The sequence below is a fragment of the Haliotis rubra genome, unplaced genomic scaffold (genome assembly GCF_003918875.1).
Source record: "Haliotis rubra isolate DU_JTF1 unplaced genomic scaffold, ASM391887v1 Scf1677, whole genome shotgun sequence".
Taxonomy (NCBI): domain Eukaryota; kingdom Metazoa; phylum Mollusca; class Gastropoda; order Lepetellida; family Haliotidae; genus Haliotis; species Haliotis rubra.
Genome location: NW_025765644.1, coordinates 25,889 through 42,883, shown reverse-complemented (window position 1 = coordinate 42,883; position 16,995 = coordinate 25,889). Strand labels below are relative to the sequence as shown.

The following is a 16,995-nucleotide window of genomic DNA, read 5'->3' as shown; positions in this document are numbered from 1 at the left end:
GGCAATCTAGTCGTTATACTGCCCTTTGCTTTAATAGTGTTAATAAAAAATGTATACAATAGTCTATGTACTTCTACTTAGTATATACCATTTTTGTCGTCACGATATGGCTGAAATATTGCCGACGTGACTTAAAATTATAACTCACTCGCTCACTTGCACATTTTGTTTCCTGAAGTTTGTGATGCATGTATTGCAGATTTTGCGTTTTGGGGGAGTACCAAGATAAAAAGTCAACCAAATAGGGATCGTGAAGCTGGAACATAGCAAAACAAATATGCTTGAGGTTGACAGATAATATGTAGAAAAATAAAAACATAACAGCTGCATTTGTATCATATTCTAGGTGAGGCTGACTACAGTTTGAACGCCCCACGTATTATACCCATCAGAACACACACACACACACACCCCACCCACCCACCAACTCCACATGCATTTAAGTGTGTTAGATATACCCGTTAGAATACCCCCTCTCTATATGTTTACATATCAAAACCTCAACAGATTTTTGCCCCCAAAACATGATCGAGAGGACAGTTGGAGATTTTATATCGATTATTTATCAGGACGAATATTATTATTATATTTTCCATAAGTATATTTATCAATCTGAAGGTCGCCGAATTCAATTGGTGTCCGCACGTCCTCCAACGCACCTGGGTACTACTTTTAAGCAAAATTAGTCAATTCTTTCTTGAGTTATCGTCCTAACAAGCTTATATGATATATGAAATGCAATGAAAAACGAACACACGCGTATTTACGAATGATTAAAACTGTTATTACAATTTACGTAAATATTTATTACATTTTACCGCAACAAAAATTATTACAATTTACGTCGATTTTTATTACAATTTGCGTATTACAATTCATGTCAATTTTTATTACAATTTACGCCAAGGGTTATTACAATTTGCTGCAAGTATTACAATTTACGTTTTATTACAATTTACGTCGTAACAGAACAGCTTCAATACAGAGAACACTTGCCACTTATAGAATGTAAACAGTTGCTCCGTACATCGAAAATTGTCGCACGCGGTGTTGTCGGTGTTTGCAGAACTGGTTTCAGTCATGATTTGTGCGTATAGTCTGTTTGCAGTGAAAACGTACCGATGAATTTCACTTTAAACAAAAAAAATAAATCAAATAAAGTGAAATTAAGATTGCGAATCCTCATAATTTTCCTTGCCAATTGGACACTTAAATCTCAGAATTTTATTCAACTTAGGATAAAAGTTTCAAATCGCTATTATTGGTTTGTATTACAAGGTAAGCACAATTGAATGAAGCACAATTGAATGAGAACCCTCGAGAACGAAAGCTTTTGTGCAGATCCGGCTTACATGGCATTCAGCACTGAGTGTGGAGTCAAACATGACACCAAGATTTCTAGCCTCCTGGCTAGGTTCCTTAACACAATGTTCCTACTTCACAGCAATCACTAACATATTGCGTCTACTCACGTCTCGACATGAAGTGTAGATGACAGTAAATGGATACGCATACATATTTTGTTTCGCCAAAAGTCATAATTAGTGTAGCTGGACGATCACATTTCGTCTAACAAAGTGCTTTGGATACATACAGTGGAAATTAGTGTAGCGACATCGCGCATCGCGCGAAACCTCATCGGTGACAAGTTAAATTGTTCCATGCATAAAATTTATCCGTCAATACTCCAAAAAGCTGTCGCATAACCTTAGTTATGATCATAAATATTTTACATTTATAGAGCACAACCTGCGATGAAAATGACACAATACCAGAATATATTTCTGTGTATAAAACAATAGTTTCAGATACTATCTTTTTAAGATCACTGCATCACAATTCATCTCGGTGTATTATCCGGTACGTTTTAACTAAATCACCGGTAGGGGAACGTGTGCACTGCACAACTGATTGCTATTTCCGGCGTTGTAAACGAGACAATTACACACGGTAATCTTAATCCCTGCATATAAGACAATGCATAGCAAAAACAAATTAGAACTGAATAGGTAAATAATCTTTTCTAGCGATGTTTAATTGCAAATTTGACGTCTTTGGTCTTTTCTTGTATGTTTGTTCACGCGAAGCAATACCATGTATTGTCAACAAGTCGACTTGTTTTTACAAGAGGAGGACTCGCAAAACAAACGCAACGTAGAACTGCCTTGGTTGTTAAATTACAGAGTAGTTTCCCATAAGACAGACCTCCCATCAGACCTCCCATAAGACAGACCTCCCATAAGACAGACCCATAAGACAGACCTCCCATAAAGACAGACCTCCCATAAGACCCTCCCATAAAACAGACCTCCCTCCCATAAGACAGACCTCCTCCCATAAGACAGACCTCCCATAAGACAGACCTCCTCCATAAGACAGACCTCCCATAAGACAGACCTCCCATAAACAGACACACAGACCTCCCATAAGACAGACCTCCCATAAGACAGACAGACCTCCCATAGACAGACCTCCCATAAAACAGACCTCCCATAAGACAGACAGACCTCCCCTATAAACAGACCTCCCTCCCATAAGACAGACCTCCCATAAAACAGACCTCCCATAAGACAGAATAAACAGACCTCCCATAAGACAGACCTCCCATCCCTCCCATAAGACAGACCTCCCCTCCCATAAGACAGACCTCCCATAAGACAGACCTCCCATAAGACAGACCTCCCATAAGACAGACCTCCCATAAGACAGACCTCCCATAAGACAGACCTCCCATAAGACAGACCTCCCATAAAGACAGACCTCCCATAAGACAGACCTCCCATAAGACAGACCTCCCATAAGACAGACCTCCCATAAGAAACAGACCTCCCATAAAACAGACCTCCCATAAAACAGACCTCCCATAAAACAGACCTCCCATAAGACAGACCTCCCATAAGACAGACAGACCTCCCATAAGACAGACATAAGACCCATAAGACAGACCTCCCATAAAACAGACCTCCCATAAGACAGACCTCCCATAAGACAGACCTCCCATAAGACAGACTTCCCAAAAGAGGTTGGTTGCATAAGGCTTAATTAACCTTTACCCTTGACAATAATGGTATGTGCCCAGATAAAAAAGATAACATTAGGTATTAACTATAGTTTTATTCGAAAAGGGCGCTCCAAGGGACATAAGTCAATGGGGCTCGCTTGAAATAATGTTCGACAGCAAGAGCTGATTTAATGCAACGTTGCATTAATTCATTCGAACTTTTTAATTTAATATTGTAATCTAAATACGTAATTCTTTTTTGAATAAATTATATGGTTGCTTCCCTGATGGCTGTTACTTAGTCTTGTTGAGTTTATTTTTAGAGAAGTGTTGTGTGATATCGTGCCTTTAAACCCTGTGTACTATGTAAGTGTCTATGCAAAGTGCACACATCAGATTGCATGTTTTATCGCCATTACAGCGAAACCATATTTGGCAACTGTCGATGTATTAATTCAAACCGGGGCGGTGGGGTAGCCTAGTGGTTAAAGCGTTGGCTCGTTCGAATCCCCTCATGGGTACAATGTGTGAAGCCCATTTCTGGTGTTCCCCGCCGTGATGTTGCTGGAATATTGCTAAAAGCGGCGTAAAACCAAACTCAGTCAGTCAGTCAGTTAATTCAAACCAGACTTAAAAGTACGTAATGGTTGCGTTCAGTGAATGATATTTATCATGTTAGAATGGACATATAATACTCAAGTTAATCGACGATGTAAAATGTAAAGTGGTAGTATTGGTCTCGAGAAAGCGCTACACGTTCAGAAATGTGCCTCGAGACCAAATACGATGCATAAGAGCGTTGTCAGGGTCGTTAATGACACTGCCTTAAAGACCAGGGGACATGCACCTGATTTCCAATCTGAAAAAGAAATTTTCGGTTCGTTTGATACAAGACATATAGTACATTACTGAATAAATATTCACAAATCCTATTGTGTGTTTATCCACTAAAGATCAATACGAACTTGTCTTCAGCAACCCGTTTTTTTGTCGTAACAGGCGACTAACGGGATCGGGTGGTCAGGCTCGCTGACTTGGTTGACACATGTCATCGAATGCTAATTGTGTAGATGGATGCCCATGATGTTGATCACTGGATTATCTGGTCCATACTTGATTATTTATAGACCGCAGCCATATAGCTGGAGTATTGAGGTGTTAAACAAACAAACGATAATGCGTACGAAATCAACGCCCAACTGTAGACAGTAGTGTTGGGAATTGGTTAAAATCTCTTAATTGATGATTGGTTCATTACAACCGATCAATCATCGAAAATAATTGGTTAGCATCATTTATCAGATTTTCCTGGTTATGTTTGTTTGCACAAAAACATAAAGAAAAAAACACGTAGGTCTTTGGGTTTTTTTTGGTGTTTTTAGCAAATTGCTCACCTTTAAAGGATGACTAGTATGTTAGGAACATAAATTTCTTGGGGGTCTTTAAAAAAATTAAATCATGACTTGGACGACCTTATAGTGCTCATGAAATGTAACAGACAAAACCAACCGTGTGAAAGACATTGTTAATGCAACAAGTGTTCCAGAATTGTTTGTGTTCGATTATGAGAAAACATGATCGATTGGTTGGTCGTTGAACACTCACTTATGGCCGACTGCGATGTTGTGGAGACGTTTTGGAGCGTCCCGTTGTTGCTTGCATTCACCAACGGTGTTGTGTCGTCCATGGTGGACCGTGTTGCTGTCGGAGCTGAAGTCGGTGTTGGTGTTGTTGTTGTAGATGTCGTCGTTGTCGGATCTATTTGTGGAGATGCTATGAGTTCATTGATATGCCAGTACAGTGTTCGACCAACTGTTATGATAAAAGGGTAAATGTATAACCACATATTCTAGTAGGCAATGGTCCTTTGACGATGCTTGTGCCACTACAGAACTTGTCACTCCATCCGAACTCGAGAGAGACCGAATGAGCGAAATATTATCAAGCACGACGTTAAACCCAATTTCACCTCACCTCACCCCGAGAGACCGAAATCTTTAATTTCCACTCACTCCACGCTAACGCAACGTACTCAACGTAGTCAGTCAATGTTAATCTTGCACAGCATTTCCGGGCGGTGGGCTATATTCATACAGAGACTGGCCGGTGGGTAGCACATTGGTTAAAGCGTCCGTTCGTCACGCCGAAGACCCGGGTTCGACTCCCCACATGGGTACAATGTGTGAAGCCCATTTCTGGCGCCTCCGCCGTAATATTGCTGGAATAGTGCTATAAGCGGCGTAAAACCATACTCACTCACTCGCTCACTCACTTACCCAGCATTTCACAGATATAACGAATTCTTGCGGTTCCGTCATTGACGCTCCACGTGTACGTGCTGCACTGGTACTTGGCATACGCTACAGCGGAATTGAGTTGTCTCGGCTGCCCCGACCCCCAACCTCCATAGTACGTTAATGGATCGTCCTGGAATAGGAACGTCTGTCCATCCGAACTCGAGAGACCGAAGTAGTAAGACTCACCTGTAAAGCAGATGAATGAATGATTGGATCTTAGGATGGATGGTTGGAAGGGTGGATGGAGGAAGGCATCCATTAAACGTTGTAAAGGGAGGGTTGAATGAATGGATAAATGGAGGGAGATGGAAGGGAGGGATTAATGGATGCATGGATGGACGGAGGGACGGGTAAAGGGGGAATTAATAGATGGACACAGGGAGGGTAATGGGAGGGATTAATGGATGGATGGAAGGAGGTGAGGTAAAGGGAGGGATTAATGGATGGATGGATGGAGGTGAGGTAAAGGGAGGGATTAATGGATGGAGGAGGGAGGTAATGGATAGAATGGAGGGAGGTGGAGGTAAAGGAGGGATTAATGGATGGATGGATGGAGGTGAGGTAAAGGGAGGGATTAATGGATGGATGGAGGGAGGTGAGGTAAAGGGAGGGATTAATGGATGGATGGATGGAGGTGCGGTGGAGGAGGGATTAATGGATGGATGGAGGGGAAAGGAGGGAAAAGGAGGAGGGATGGATGGATGGATGGAGGAGGGAGGTGAGGTAGGAGGAGGGATGGAATGGATGGAGGATGGAGGGAAAGGAGGGAATGGATGGAGGATGGATGGAAGGAATGGATGGAGGGATGGAGGGAAGGATGAATGGATGGAGGATGGAATGGATGGAGGATGGAAATGGATGGATGGATGGATGGAGGGAGGAGGATGATGGATGGATGGAGGGAGGGAGGGAGTGGATGGAGGATGGAGGATGGAGGAGGTGGATGGATGGATGAAATGGATGGATGGAGGGAGGAGGTAATGGAATGGATGGATGGATGGATGGAGGAAGGAATGGATGGATGGATGGATGGATGGAGGGAGGGGAAGGAGGGAGGATGGATGGATGGAGGAGGAGGATGGATGGATGGAATGGATGGATGGATGGAGGGATGGAGGATGGAGGGATGGATGGATGGAATGGATGGATGGATGGATGGAGGTGGAATGGATGGATGGATGGATGGATGGAAGGAATGGATGGAGATGGAGGGGAAGGAGGAGGGATGGATGGATGGATGGAGGATGGATGGAGGGATGGATGGAATGGATGGATGGAGGATGAGGAGGGAAATGGATGGATGGAGGGATGGATGGATGGATGGAGGAATGGAATGGAGGATGGATGGATGGAGGAATGGAGGATGGATGGAATGGAGGGATGGATGGAGGAGGGATGGATGGATGGAGGAATGGAGGATGGATGGATGGATGGATGGATGGATGGATGGAGGATGGAGGAATGGATGGATGGATGGATGGATGGATGGATGGAGGAAGAATGGATGGAGGAGAATGGATGGATGGAATGGAGGAATGGATGGAATGGATGGATGGACGGAGGAAGGATGGATGGAATGGAATGGAAATGGATGGAGGAGGAATGGAGGAAGGATGGATGGATGGATGGATGGATGGAGGAATGGAATGGATGGATGGATGGATGGATGGATGGAATGGAGAGGATGGAGGAATGGATGGATGGATGGAATGGATGGATGGAGGATGGATGGATGGAATGGATGGATGGAAGGAAGAAATGGATGGATGGATGGAAGGAATGGATGGATGGATGGATGGATGGACAGGAATGGATGGATGGATGGATGGATGGATGGAGGGATGGAAGGAGGAGATGGATGGATGGATGGATGGATGGATGGATGGACGGATGGATGGATGGATGGATGGATGGATGGATGGATGGATGGATGATGGATGGATGGATGGATGGATGGATGGAATGGATGGATGGAAGGAGGATGGATGGATGGATGGAATGGAATGGATGGATGGATGGATGGATGGAGGAGGAGTGAATGGAGGATGGATGGAATGGAATGGAGGGATGGATGGATGATGGATGGATGGATGGATGGATGGATGGATGGATGGATGGAGGAGGGAAGGATGGATGGATGGATGGATGGATGGAATGATGGAATGGATGGAGGGATGGATGGATGGATGGAATGAGGGATGGAGATGGATGGATGGAAGGATGGATGGACGGATGGAAGGAGGAATGGATGGATGGATGGATGGATGGAATGGATGGAGGAATGGATGGAATGGATGGATGGAATGGATGGATGGAGGGAGGAATGGATGGAGGGATGGATGGATGGATGGATGGATGGAGGTGGGAGGATGGATGGATGGATGGAAGGAATGGATGGAATGGATGGATGGATGGATGGAAGGATGGAATGGATGGATGGAATGGATGGATGGATGGATGGATGGAGGGAGGATGGAATGGATGGATGGATGGATGGAATGGATGGAGTGGATGGATGGATGGATGGATGGAATGGAAGGAAGGATGGATGGATGGAGGAATGGAATGGAGGAAGGGATGGATGGATGGATGGATGGATGGAGAAGGAATGGAATGGATGGATGGATGGAGGTGGATGGAATGGAATGATGATGGATGGAGGAGGATGGATGGATGGAGGATGGATGGATGGATGGATGGATGGATGGATGGATGGAATGGATGGATGGATGGAATGGATGGGAATGGATGGATGGAAGGATGGATGGATGGGATGGATGGATGGATGGAATGGATGGATGGAGGATGGATGGATGGATGGAATGGATGGAATGGATGGATGGATGGAATGGAGGGATGGATGGAAGGGATGGATGGATGGAATGGATGGATGGAATGGATGGAATGGAGGGATGGATGGATGGAATGGATGGATGGATGGATGGAGGAATGGATGGAGTGGATGGATGGATGGATGGAGGGGAGGATGGAAGGAGGGATGGATGGATGGATGGGGTAAAGGGAGGGATTAATGGATGGATGGATGGATGGAGGTGAGGTAAAGGGAAGGGATTAATGGATGAATGGAGGGAGGTAGAGGTAAAGGGAGGGATTAATGGATGGATGGATGGATGGAGGTGAGGTAAAGGGAGGGATTAATGGATGGATGGATGGAGGGAGGTGAGGTAAAGGGAGGGATTAATGAATGGATGGAGGGAGGTGAGGTAAAGGGGGAATTAATGGATGCATGGAGGGAGGTGAGGTTAAGGGAGGAACTAATGGATGAATGGAGGGAGGTAGAGGTAAAGGGAGGGATTAATGGATGGATGGAGGGTGGTGGTGGAGGTAAAGGGGGATTAATGGATGGATGGATGGAGGTGAGGTAAAGGGGGGATTAATGGATGGATGGAGGGAGGTGAGGTAAAGGGAGGGATTAATGGATGAATGGAGGGAGGGAGAGGTAAAGGGGAGGATTAATGAATGGATAGATGGAGGTGGAGGAAGGGGGAGTGATTAATGGATGGAGGGAGGGAGGGGAGGGAAAGGGGAGGATTAATGAATGGATGGATGGAGGGAGGAATTAATGGAGGTAAAAAGGGAGGAATTAATGGATGGATGGATGGATGGAGGTGAGGTGAAGGTAGGGATTAATGAATGGATGGATGGAGGTGAGGTAAAGGGAGGGATTAATGGATGGATGGAGGTGAGGTAAAGGGGGGATTAATGGATGAATGGAGGGAGGGAGAGGTAAAGGGAGAATTAATGGATGAATGGATGGAGGGAGAGGTAAAGGGAGGGATTATTGAATGGATGGATGGACAGGGAGAGGTAAAGGGAGGGATTAATGGATGGATGAGTGGAGGGAGGAGGGATTATTTGATGAGGTGGATAAAGGCAGAACTATTGGATGGAGGGATTGATGGAAGGAGGGAGTGCTGGGTGGCTGTGTGGTTTTTGTTTTGCAGTACAGGTATGTAGTAAGCAAATCTATTGCCCAACAAAATGATACAAAAGTCGGCCAGGGCCCGATCCACAAAGCGTTCGTATCATCGCGTTATTCGTAATTAATTGATAAACTATATAGTTACGATAGGACGCTACGAACGCTTTGTGGTTCGGGACCCTGGTCTTTATACTTCAGATTTAAGGAGGTTCCTTTCAACAAGCATTTGAGACCTTTTCCTGTGACCACTGATATTGACTCCTAGTCATTCTCCCAGTCAGTCCTGTGATCTGAACGTTTGTGTAATATATTTTATTACTTGCCCGTGGAAGATACTGCTGTGTAATATTTGTACGGCAATATATTTCTAACGGTATTAGACATGGCTTTACTCGCGGCAGGGAAAGGAACCTTTCAAAATTTCGCACTAGACCACATGACCTGTGAGTGGACAATAATTAGTGGTCCTGTCTGTACTTCCCTGGTCCAAAATAACAATCGTATATTCACTTAACTATCAATACAAAATTCACTGGCTACCAGGACCAGTGGAAACTTATCATTTAGTAGTCATGATGAATTTTTACTAGCCAGGGACAACAGGACCAGCGTAAATTGCACCCACTGCTCGCGGAAAGCTGAGAGTCATCACACTGCATGCAGTTTCTATCAATTTATGTTGGAGAGTTATCATTAAAACAGAATATTAAACTCGCTTCCATGAAATACAATTTTTATTTAACTTTCGTTCGTTTATACCAGATCATTAACTCGTTTAATAAATGATGGTATTACACGGAAAGTAGTCTAGTATCCTCGATTTAAAAGTAACCAAAGCGCTCATTCCATGCCCCGTTGGTAACAAAACGAGGCTAAGAATTTTGTACTATTTTAAGCTTTCGTTTTCTTTTAAACACATAAATCATATCCTTCCAGCCATTGAGTATTGTCCGATGTCTTTCGGGGATGTGGGTAGCCTGGTTGGTAGCCTGGTGGGGAAAGCGTTCGCTCGTCATGCTGAAAATCCGAATTCCATTCCACTCGTCGTTAAAATGCGTTAAAAGGATTTGGGGGTCCTCTGACTTGATATTACTATGGCAGGGCCAAAAGGGATGTAAAATTTTTCTCATTCCCTCGCTCGATGACCAAATTATGAACTATTTATATATATAAAACTTACAGTCTGCATGTACTACCAAATATCCTTGGATCAGGTTATTCTCTTTCTCGGTTTTCGGTTCTGCTAACTTGGCCCCCATTGCTCGACAGGAATCACTTGCATCTTTCCAGTTGAGTTTACTGGTGCTGACGTAGTAGTCTTTGCCTTCCAGCTCCACAACCTGACAGGCCGCTGGGACTGAAAGACAAAACATAAGCAATAGATATACAGTATACTATTCTCAGTCGAATCAGGTCCAGCAAATATTATCAATAAAATTTTATCAAATCCATATCACTGGACAATAAAAATATCCAGTGTCGATCTCTATGGAAGTCTGACATCGATGATGCCTTCGTTTGCGTAGATGGTACTTTCGTCTCCTTAGATGATAGCATTGTCTTCGTAAATGATAGGTTCGTCTCCTTAGATGATGGCATCGTCTTCGTAAATGATAGGTTCGTCTTCGTAAATGATAGTTTCGTTTTCGTAAATGATAGTTTTGTCTTCGTATATCATAGTTTCGTCTTCGTAGATGCTAAGTTCGTATTCCTAAATGATAGTTTCGTCTTCGTAGATGCTAAGTTCGTCTTCCTAAATGATAGTTTCCTCTTCGTAAATGATAGTTTCGTCTTCGTAAATGATAGTTTCGTCTTCGTATATCATAGTTTCGTCTTCGTAGATGCTAAGTTCGTCTTCGTAAATGATAGTTTCGTCTTCGTAAATGATAGTTTCGTCTTCGTAGATGCTAAGTTCGTCTTCCTAAATGATAGTTTCGTCTTCGTAAATGATAGTTTCGTCTTCGTAAATGATAGTTTCGTCTTCGTATATCATAGTTTCGTCTTCGTAGATGCTAAGTTCGTATTCCTTAATGATAGTTTCGTCTTCGTAGATGCTAAGTTCGTCTTCGTAAATGATAGTTTCGTCTTCAAATGATAGTTTCGTCTTCGTAAATGATAGTTTCGTCTTCGTAGATGCTAAGTTCGTCTTCGTAAATGATAGTTTCGTCTTCGTAAATGATAGTTTCGTCTTCGTATATCATAGTTTCGTCTGCGTAGATGTTAAGTTCGTATTCCTAAATGATAGTTACGTCTTCGTAAATGATAGTTTCGTCTTCGTAAATGATAGTTTCGTCTTCTTATATCATAGTTTCGTCTTCGTAGATGCTAAGTTCGTCTTCGTAAATGATAGTTTCGTCTTCGTAAATGATAGTTTCGTCTTCGTAGATGCTAAGTTCGTCTTCCTAAATGATAGTTTCGTCTTCGTAAATGATAGTTTCGTCTTCGTAAATGATAGTTTCGTCTTCGTAGATGCTAAGTTCGTCTTCCTAAATGATAGTTTCGTCTTCGTAAATGATAGTTTCGTCTTCGTAAATGATACATGCATGTGTATCTATACTGAACATCATTGAAAACGCACCAGTCTAAAATTGTCCATATTTTCATCAAGATGGATTTCAGCATGACAATGATCAATGAATATAACTAACATGAAGTCGAAGGGCATGTCCAGTTGAAAAAATGCTTTAGAAACAAATTCCTGTCCACAGTATGACTCTTAATTCCAAAATGTATCAATATGCAGCCACGCCATGAAAAAGCCATTCTGAAATCTTACTGACTGTGACATTAAAAGCAGGTGTATGAGAACCGATTGTCATTGCTTCACTAACGATTGTGGAACGAGGACAGAGATGCCGAGGTTGACACCTCGCGAAAGAGAACGTGTACTAGGAATGATTCAGGTTGTCACCACAACTTGGACTTGGCCACTCCACCATCGTTAGGCTTCACAGACGACATCAGTAGACACGAAGCACCCGCGACCTTCAATGACCTTGGCAACATCGTGTTACGACGCTCCATCAGGATTGCCATATTGACCTTGTCCATATCAGCGAATGAACACTGCCACCTGTCCGGACTGCTGCACTAGTTCAAGGTTGACGTGGGGGTCATCAGCGCTGACTCCATGCGACGCCGTCTACACGCTACAGGGCTCCATGCTCGACGTCCTTACGTTGGACCAACTCTGACTGACAGACACCGTAATGAGCGTATACAGTGGGCTAGTAGGCATTTTCAGTAAAGGTTACAACAATGGCATGGTGTGGTAGTCACTGGCGAGTCACGTCTTCATCTACGTAATGCTGACAGCCGATTACGTGTTTGGCGTAGACGTGGTGAACGTTATGCTGATGAGTGTTTGGTTCAGACAGACCTTCGGGTGGTGGGAGTGTCATGGTCTGGGGCGGAATAAATTACAATCACAGGACTGCCTTCATGTCTGTCAAGGAAGAGTTAATGCCCTTTATTACCGTGAGCAGATTCTTCAGAATCACATCGTATCTGTGTTCAATCACCACCAAGATGTCCATACTTTTCAACAAGACTTTCCATGCAGTATCTGGCCCAGCAACACATCCAGGTTATTCATTGGCCAGCACAGTCGCCAGATGTATCCCCCATGGAGCACTTGTGGGACGAAATTGGTCATTTCTTTCGCGGCGACAACAGATGCGAAACATCCGGGAACTTGAGGCTGCACTACTGCAGAAGTTGGAATGCCATCCTCAAGAACTCTATTCGGACGCTTATTGACACAATGAGGAGACGTTGAACTGCATGTCTCAATGCAAAAGGCGGTCACACGCGATATTGACTTTTCGATTTGACCCCACGTGTGTTTGATCCTTTCTGACTGGAACATTTAAATGATTGAGCGTCTTTTCTGTGTTCTTGTTTTTGTCAGTCGTCCATCTGTTATTATCCACTCAAAAATATCAATTCCTTACACGTGCTTTTGATAATCTGAAATTTTATAAGTGGTGCGTTTTCAATGATGTTCAGTATATAATAAGGTGTTTAATAAGGTGCACCGTCTCGGCACAGATTGGACAACTCCACACTTCCACACTCTTCCGTCAATGCAATGGCCAGTTGTGGAAGTGCCTGAGGCGTTTTTGACGTTGACGTAAGCGTTGATCGAGTTCATCCCATTGGTGTACTATCGGGTTTAGATCTGATGATCGGGAAGACCATGGCAAGACACTGACGTTAGAATTGGCAAGGTAGCGGACCGTGACGCGTGCTGTATATGAAGGGGCGTTGTCATGCTGGAACAGCTCCCTCTGTCGGTCCATAATCGAAAGCATGTGACGTGTGAGGACTTCGTTGATGTCCCGATCTGTCCCGGTCAAATTCCCCTGAACCACCAATAAATCAGATCTTTGTGTGCTGGATATCCGACCCCACACCATGACACTTTCTCCACCGAATTTGTCGATCTGTCGGATGCAATTAAGGTCGAAACGTTCATTCTCCGACTGTAAATGCGCTGTCTCGCCGGTGAACAAGAAATCGTAGTTCATCAGTGAACCAGAATCGCCTCCAGTTTCTAAGGTTACAGTTCAGGACTCTACGACACCACCGTAGGCGATTCAAGTCGCTCAAAACAGGAACGACAGGCCTTCTTGGTCGAATCTCCACTTCACGCAATCGATTTCTGACAATTTGGTCCGAAAATTCTTCTCAAACCAAGGATGCGTTGTGCAGTCTCAATGGCTGTGGCGGGATAATGACGCAAGTGAGCTACCCGGATATAGAGGTGCTGGGCTAGGGTGGTAATTCTTGGACGGCCGCTTCTCGGGCGATCTTGGGCGGAATTTGTCTGCAGGAAACAATCCCAAAGGCGATATATGGGGCTCTGATGAACGTTGAAATGTCAGGCAACTGCAGACTGCGACGCCCTAGCTTCAAGGCGGCCTATGGCGATGTTACGGTTGGCGACCATTATGTAAAATGTCTCTTATGAAAAACAGATATTACGTCTTGACTGGATTTACATCAAGGAATTATTTAAACACTCAAATACACTAAGTCTGCTCTGGTGTGTGTGTGAATTACACATATAAAAGCAATCATAGGTCATAATTAGTATGTACCAAGCCCTTTTCGGAATGGTTAATTTGCCAAATGTCGGCCAATTTGAAAAATGGCCATCATGGCTGCCTTTTGTCTTATATAGTAATATTCTACAACTAGAAATCTTTCTTGGTCACGAGAGTAATTCTGTGCTTTGTTTCATAATGCTGTGACACATGTAACATTTATTACAGATGTTGTATCTATCTCACTGTGCAGATGTATCTATAAAACGAACATCATCTTTACAATGGGTACCTTCCATTAAAATGCCTCTAACTTTTTACCTACCCTATGATTTGGGATAAAATAGCAGTGAAGCATGAAGACCCCACTCAGACACACTATACTGACTCCGTGCCGACCAGTCCTTGTTGTACCCATTAATGCCGAGCACCAGGCAGGGACCAACAAGTACCATATTTTAACGTCTTTTGGTATGACGCGTCGGGGATCGAACCCGCGATCTTCCGCTCTCCGGGCGGACGCTCTAACCACTATACCACGGAGGCGGTGACCATGATTATGTATATTGCAATAATGAATTAGGACCATTCGAAGCAAAGCGGTGGCTTCAGCTGATGGTTTATTTCAGGACGTGTTATGTTGTTTTCGTTAATTCTGAAGTCTTGTACCGGATGTCTGAATATCACACGTTTGCGTCTGACGTGTATTTTCATTGCAAACGTACTCAAAGACGTATATTCAGGGCAACAAAATGGTAAAAGAATATTTGTAGCATAATTAGACGGTCCCTTGAAAATGATCAACAACGTACAAGAATATGGGTTATAGTGCTAGCCCACTGAGCACAGTGATACGGTCCTTTGTTCCTTTGTTCCCCGGGCAAGACGATGCGACGGGCACGGCGATGTGAAAATTGCGACGCTGCCCTCCACGTCTGCCCACGGAGGTCGGAAAGATGGGAGAGCCGAGGTAGTGCATAGCGGGATAATTCCGACCTCCACCATGATCAAGCTTTGGGTTGCCTTGGTGCTGAGCTTGTGTAACGGCGCGCGACGTTGCTCATGCTATTCATCATTGGTTCTCCCGAAGATGCTCGATGCGGCCATGGTGTAGCAGAACTGAAACACATTGAGTCTTGACAGGTGGCTCAGAGGCGAATTTTCTGGAAGCAAGCTCAAATGTTGGTGTTGCATAGGGGTGAAAGAGACGATGGTGGCGGCAAAAGTTCGGTGGCTGGCGCAGGCAAACCAGTTCGAGTCTCGGCAGTGGCTCAGAGGCGACTCTGGCAGTAGCAAGCGCAAACAGTGTTGATTTTCTGCTTGAAGCAGGACGAAATGCTGTTGTGGCATAGGAGTGAAGGGGCGACCCTTAGAGGAGAGGCGATGGCGGCGAAACGGTAGCTGGCACAGGCAAACCAGTTCGAGTCTCGGCAGTGGATCAGAGGCGACTTGGCAGTAAGCAAGCACAAACGGTCTTGATTTTCTGCTGGAAGCAGGACGAAAAGGGGCGACCCTTAGAGGAGAGGCGAGGGTGGGGAAACGGTAGCTGGCGCACCCAAACCAGTTTGAGTCTTGGCAGTGGCTCAGAGGCGACTTGGCAGTAAGCAAGCGCAAACGGTGGTTATTTTCTGCTCGAAGCAGGACAAAATACTGGTGTTGCATAGGAGTTGAGGGGCGACCCTTAGAGAGAGAGAGAGGATGGCGGCGAAACGGTAGCTGGCGCAGTAAAAACCAGTTCGAGTCTCGGCAGAGGCTCAGAGATGGGTAAACGCGAGGGCATGACATGCCAGACGGACAATGACGTTTTCTGACGTTTGTTATGCATGTTGATGTAAAGTGTAGTATGTGTTGTTCATCACGTGTAGCAGCTCCACTGCCATTAGCAACAGTACCTGAAGAAATCACAGAGATCTGATCCACCACGACGACCTTCCTACGTAGACTCAACTGCGCCTTCACAGCAATCGGACTTTGAAATCAAAGTTGTATCCTTCCAGGTTTTATGTTTCGTATTATTTATTATTGCTGACATGTTTGAATTATCTGTCCATTATGCAATTGTTTGGGTATTGAATTCGTGAGCTATGGTTATCCATGTGGGTATATGACTGTGATGCACAAATGCTTCGTCATGATCATGTTCGTCATACAAATGGAGAATGCAAAAATAAAAGTACAAGTTAACACCGTCTCTCTCTAAACTAACACTAACCACAAACCGATATAACATAAAATTAGCGTGAAAAGGCAATAAGTCCTTCTCTCTCTAATCTAAAACGCTCACCCAAAACCGAAAAAACATAAATTCAAACTAAAAGCCTACGGCCTTCTCTTTAAGCTAAATCACTAACCCAAACCGCAATAACATAAACTTAAAAAGGATTAATACAAAGAAGGTTAAAACGTAAAATAAACAATATCAACACGAAACAAAGAACTAATAATACCAGTAAAATAAAGGGGGAAAAACCTCGAGGTAAAGTCGGGCATGTGAAACTGAAATATAATCCTTGGCTCAAGTGATTTTCTACACTTGGATCAAGTTCTATGAATTGAGTCGGTCGGTTTTTGTGATATTTAATTCTTATTGTTTGTTACTAAAGGTTACCTTCACACAAGATAAACACAGTTACATTCCTAAAGTAGCTTCATGGTGAGTTCTTACTCACAACATTGTCTTCAAATGAGCCTTGATTGGTGTCATGT

The 16,995-nt window shown here is 43.9% G+C and overlaps 1 protein-coding gene across 1 annotated transcript; it reads right to left on the bottom strand.

The window, feature by feature from the left end:
* Positions 1 to 3,214: 3,214 nt before the first annotated feature.
* Positions 3,215 to 15,268, bottom strand: LOC124272236. Its single transcript, XM_046707390.1, has 5 exons — positions 15,130 to 15,268; positions 10,422 to 10,598; positions 5,278 to 5,484; positions 4,607 to 4,759; positions 3,215 to 3,860 (listed from the first exon to the last, which is right to left on the bottom strand). The coding sequence occupies exons 1-5, from the start codon at positions 15,266 to 15,268 to the stop codon at positions 3,760 to 3,762; spliced, it is 777 nt and encodes a 258-aa protein (XP_046563346.1). The 3' UTR covers positions 3,215 to 3,759.
* Positions 15,269 to 16,995: the final 1,727 nt, after the last annotated feature.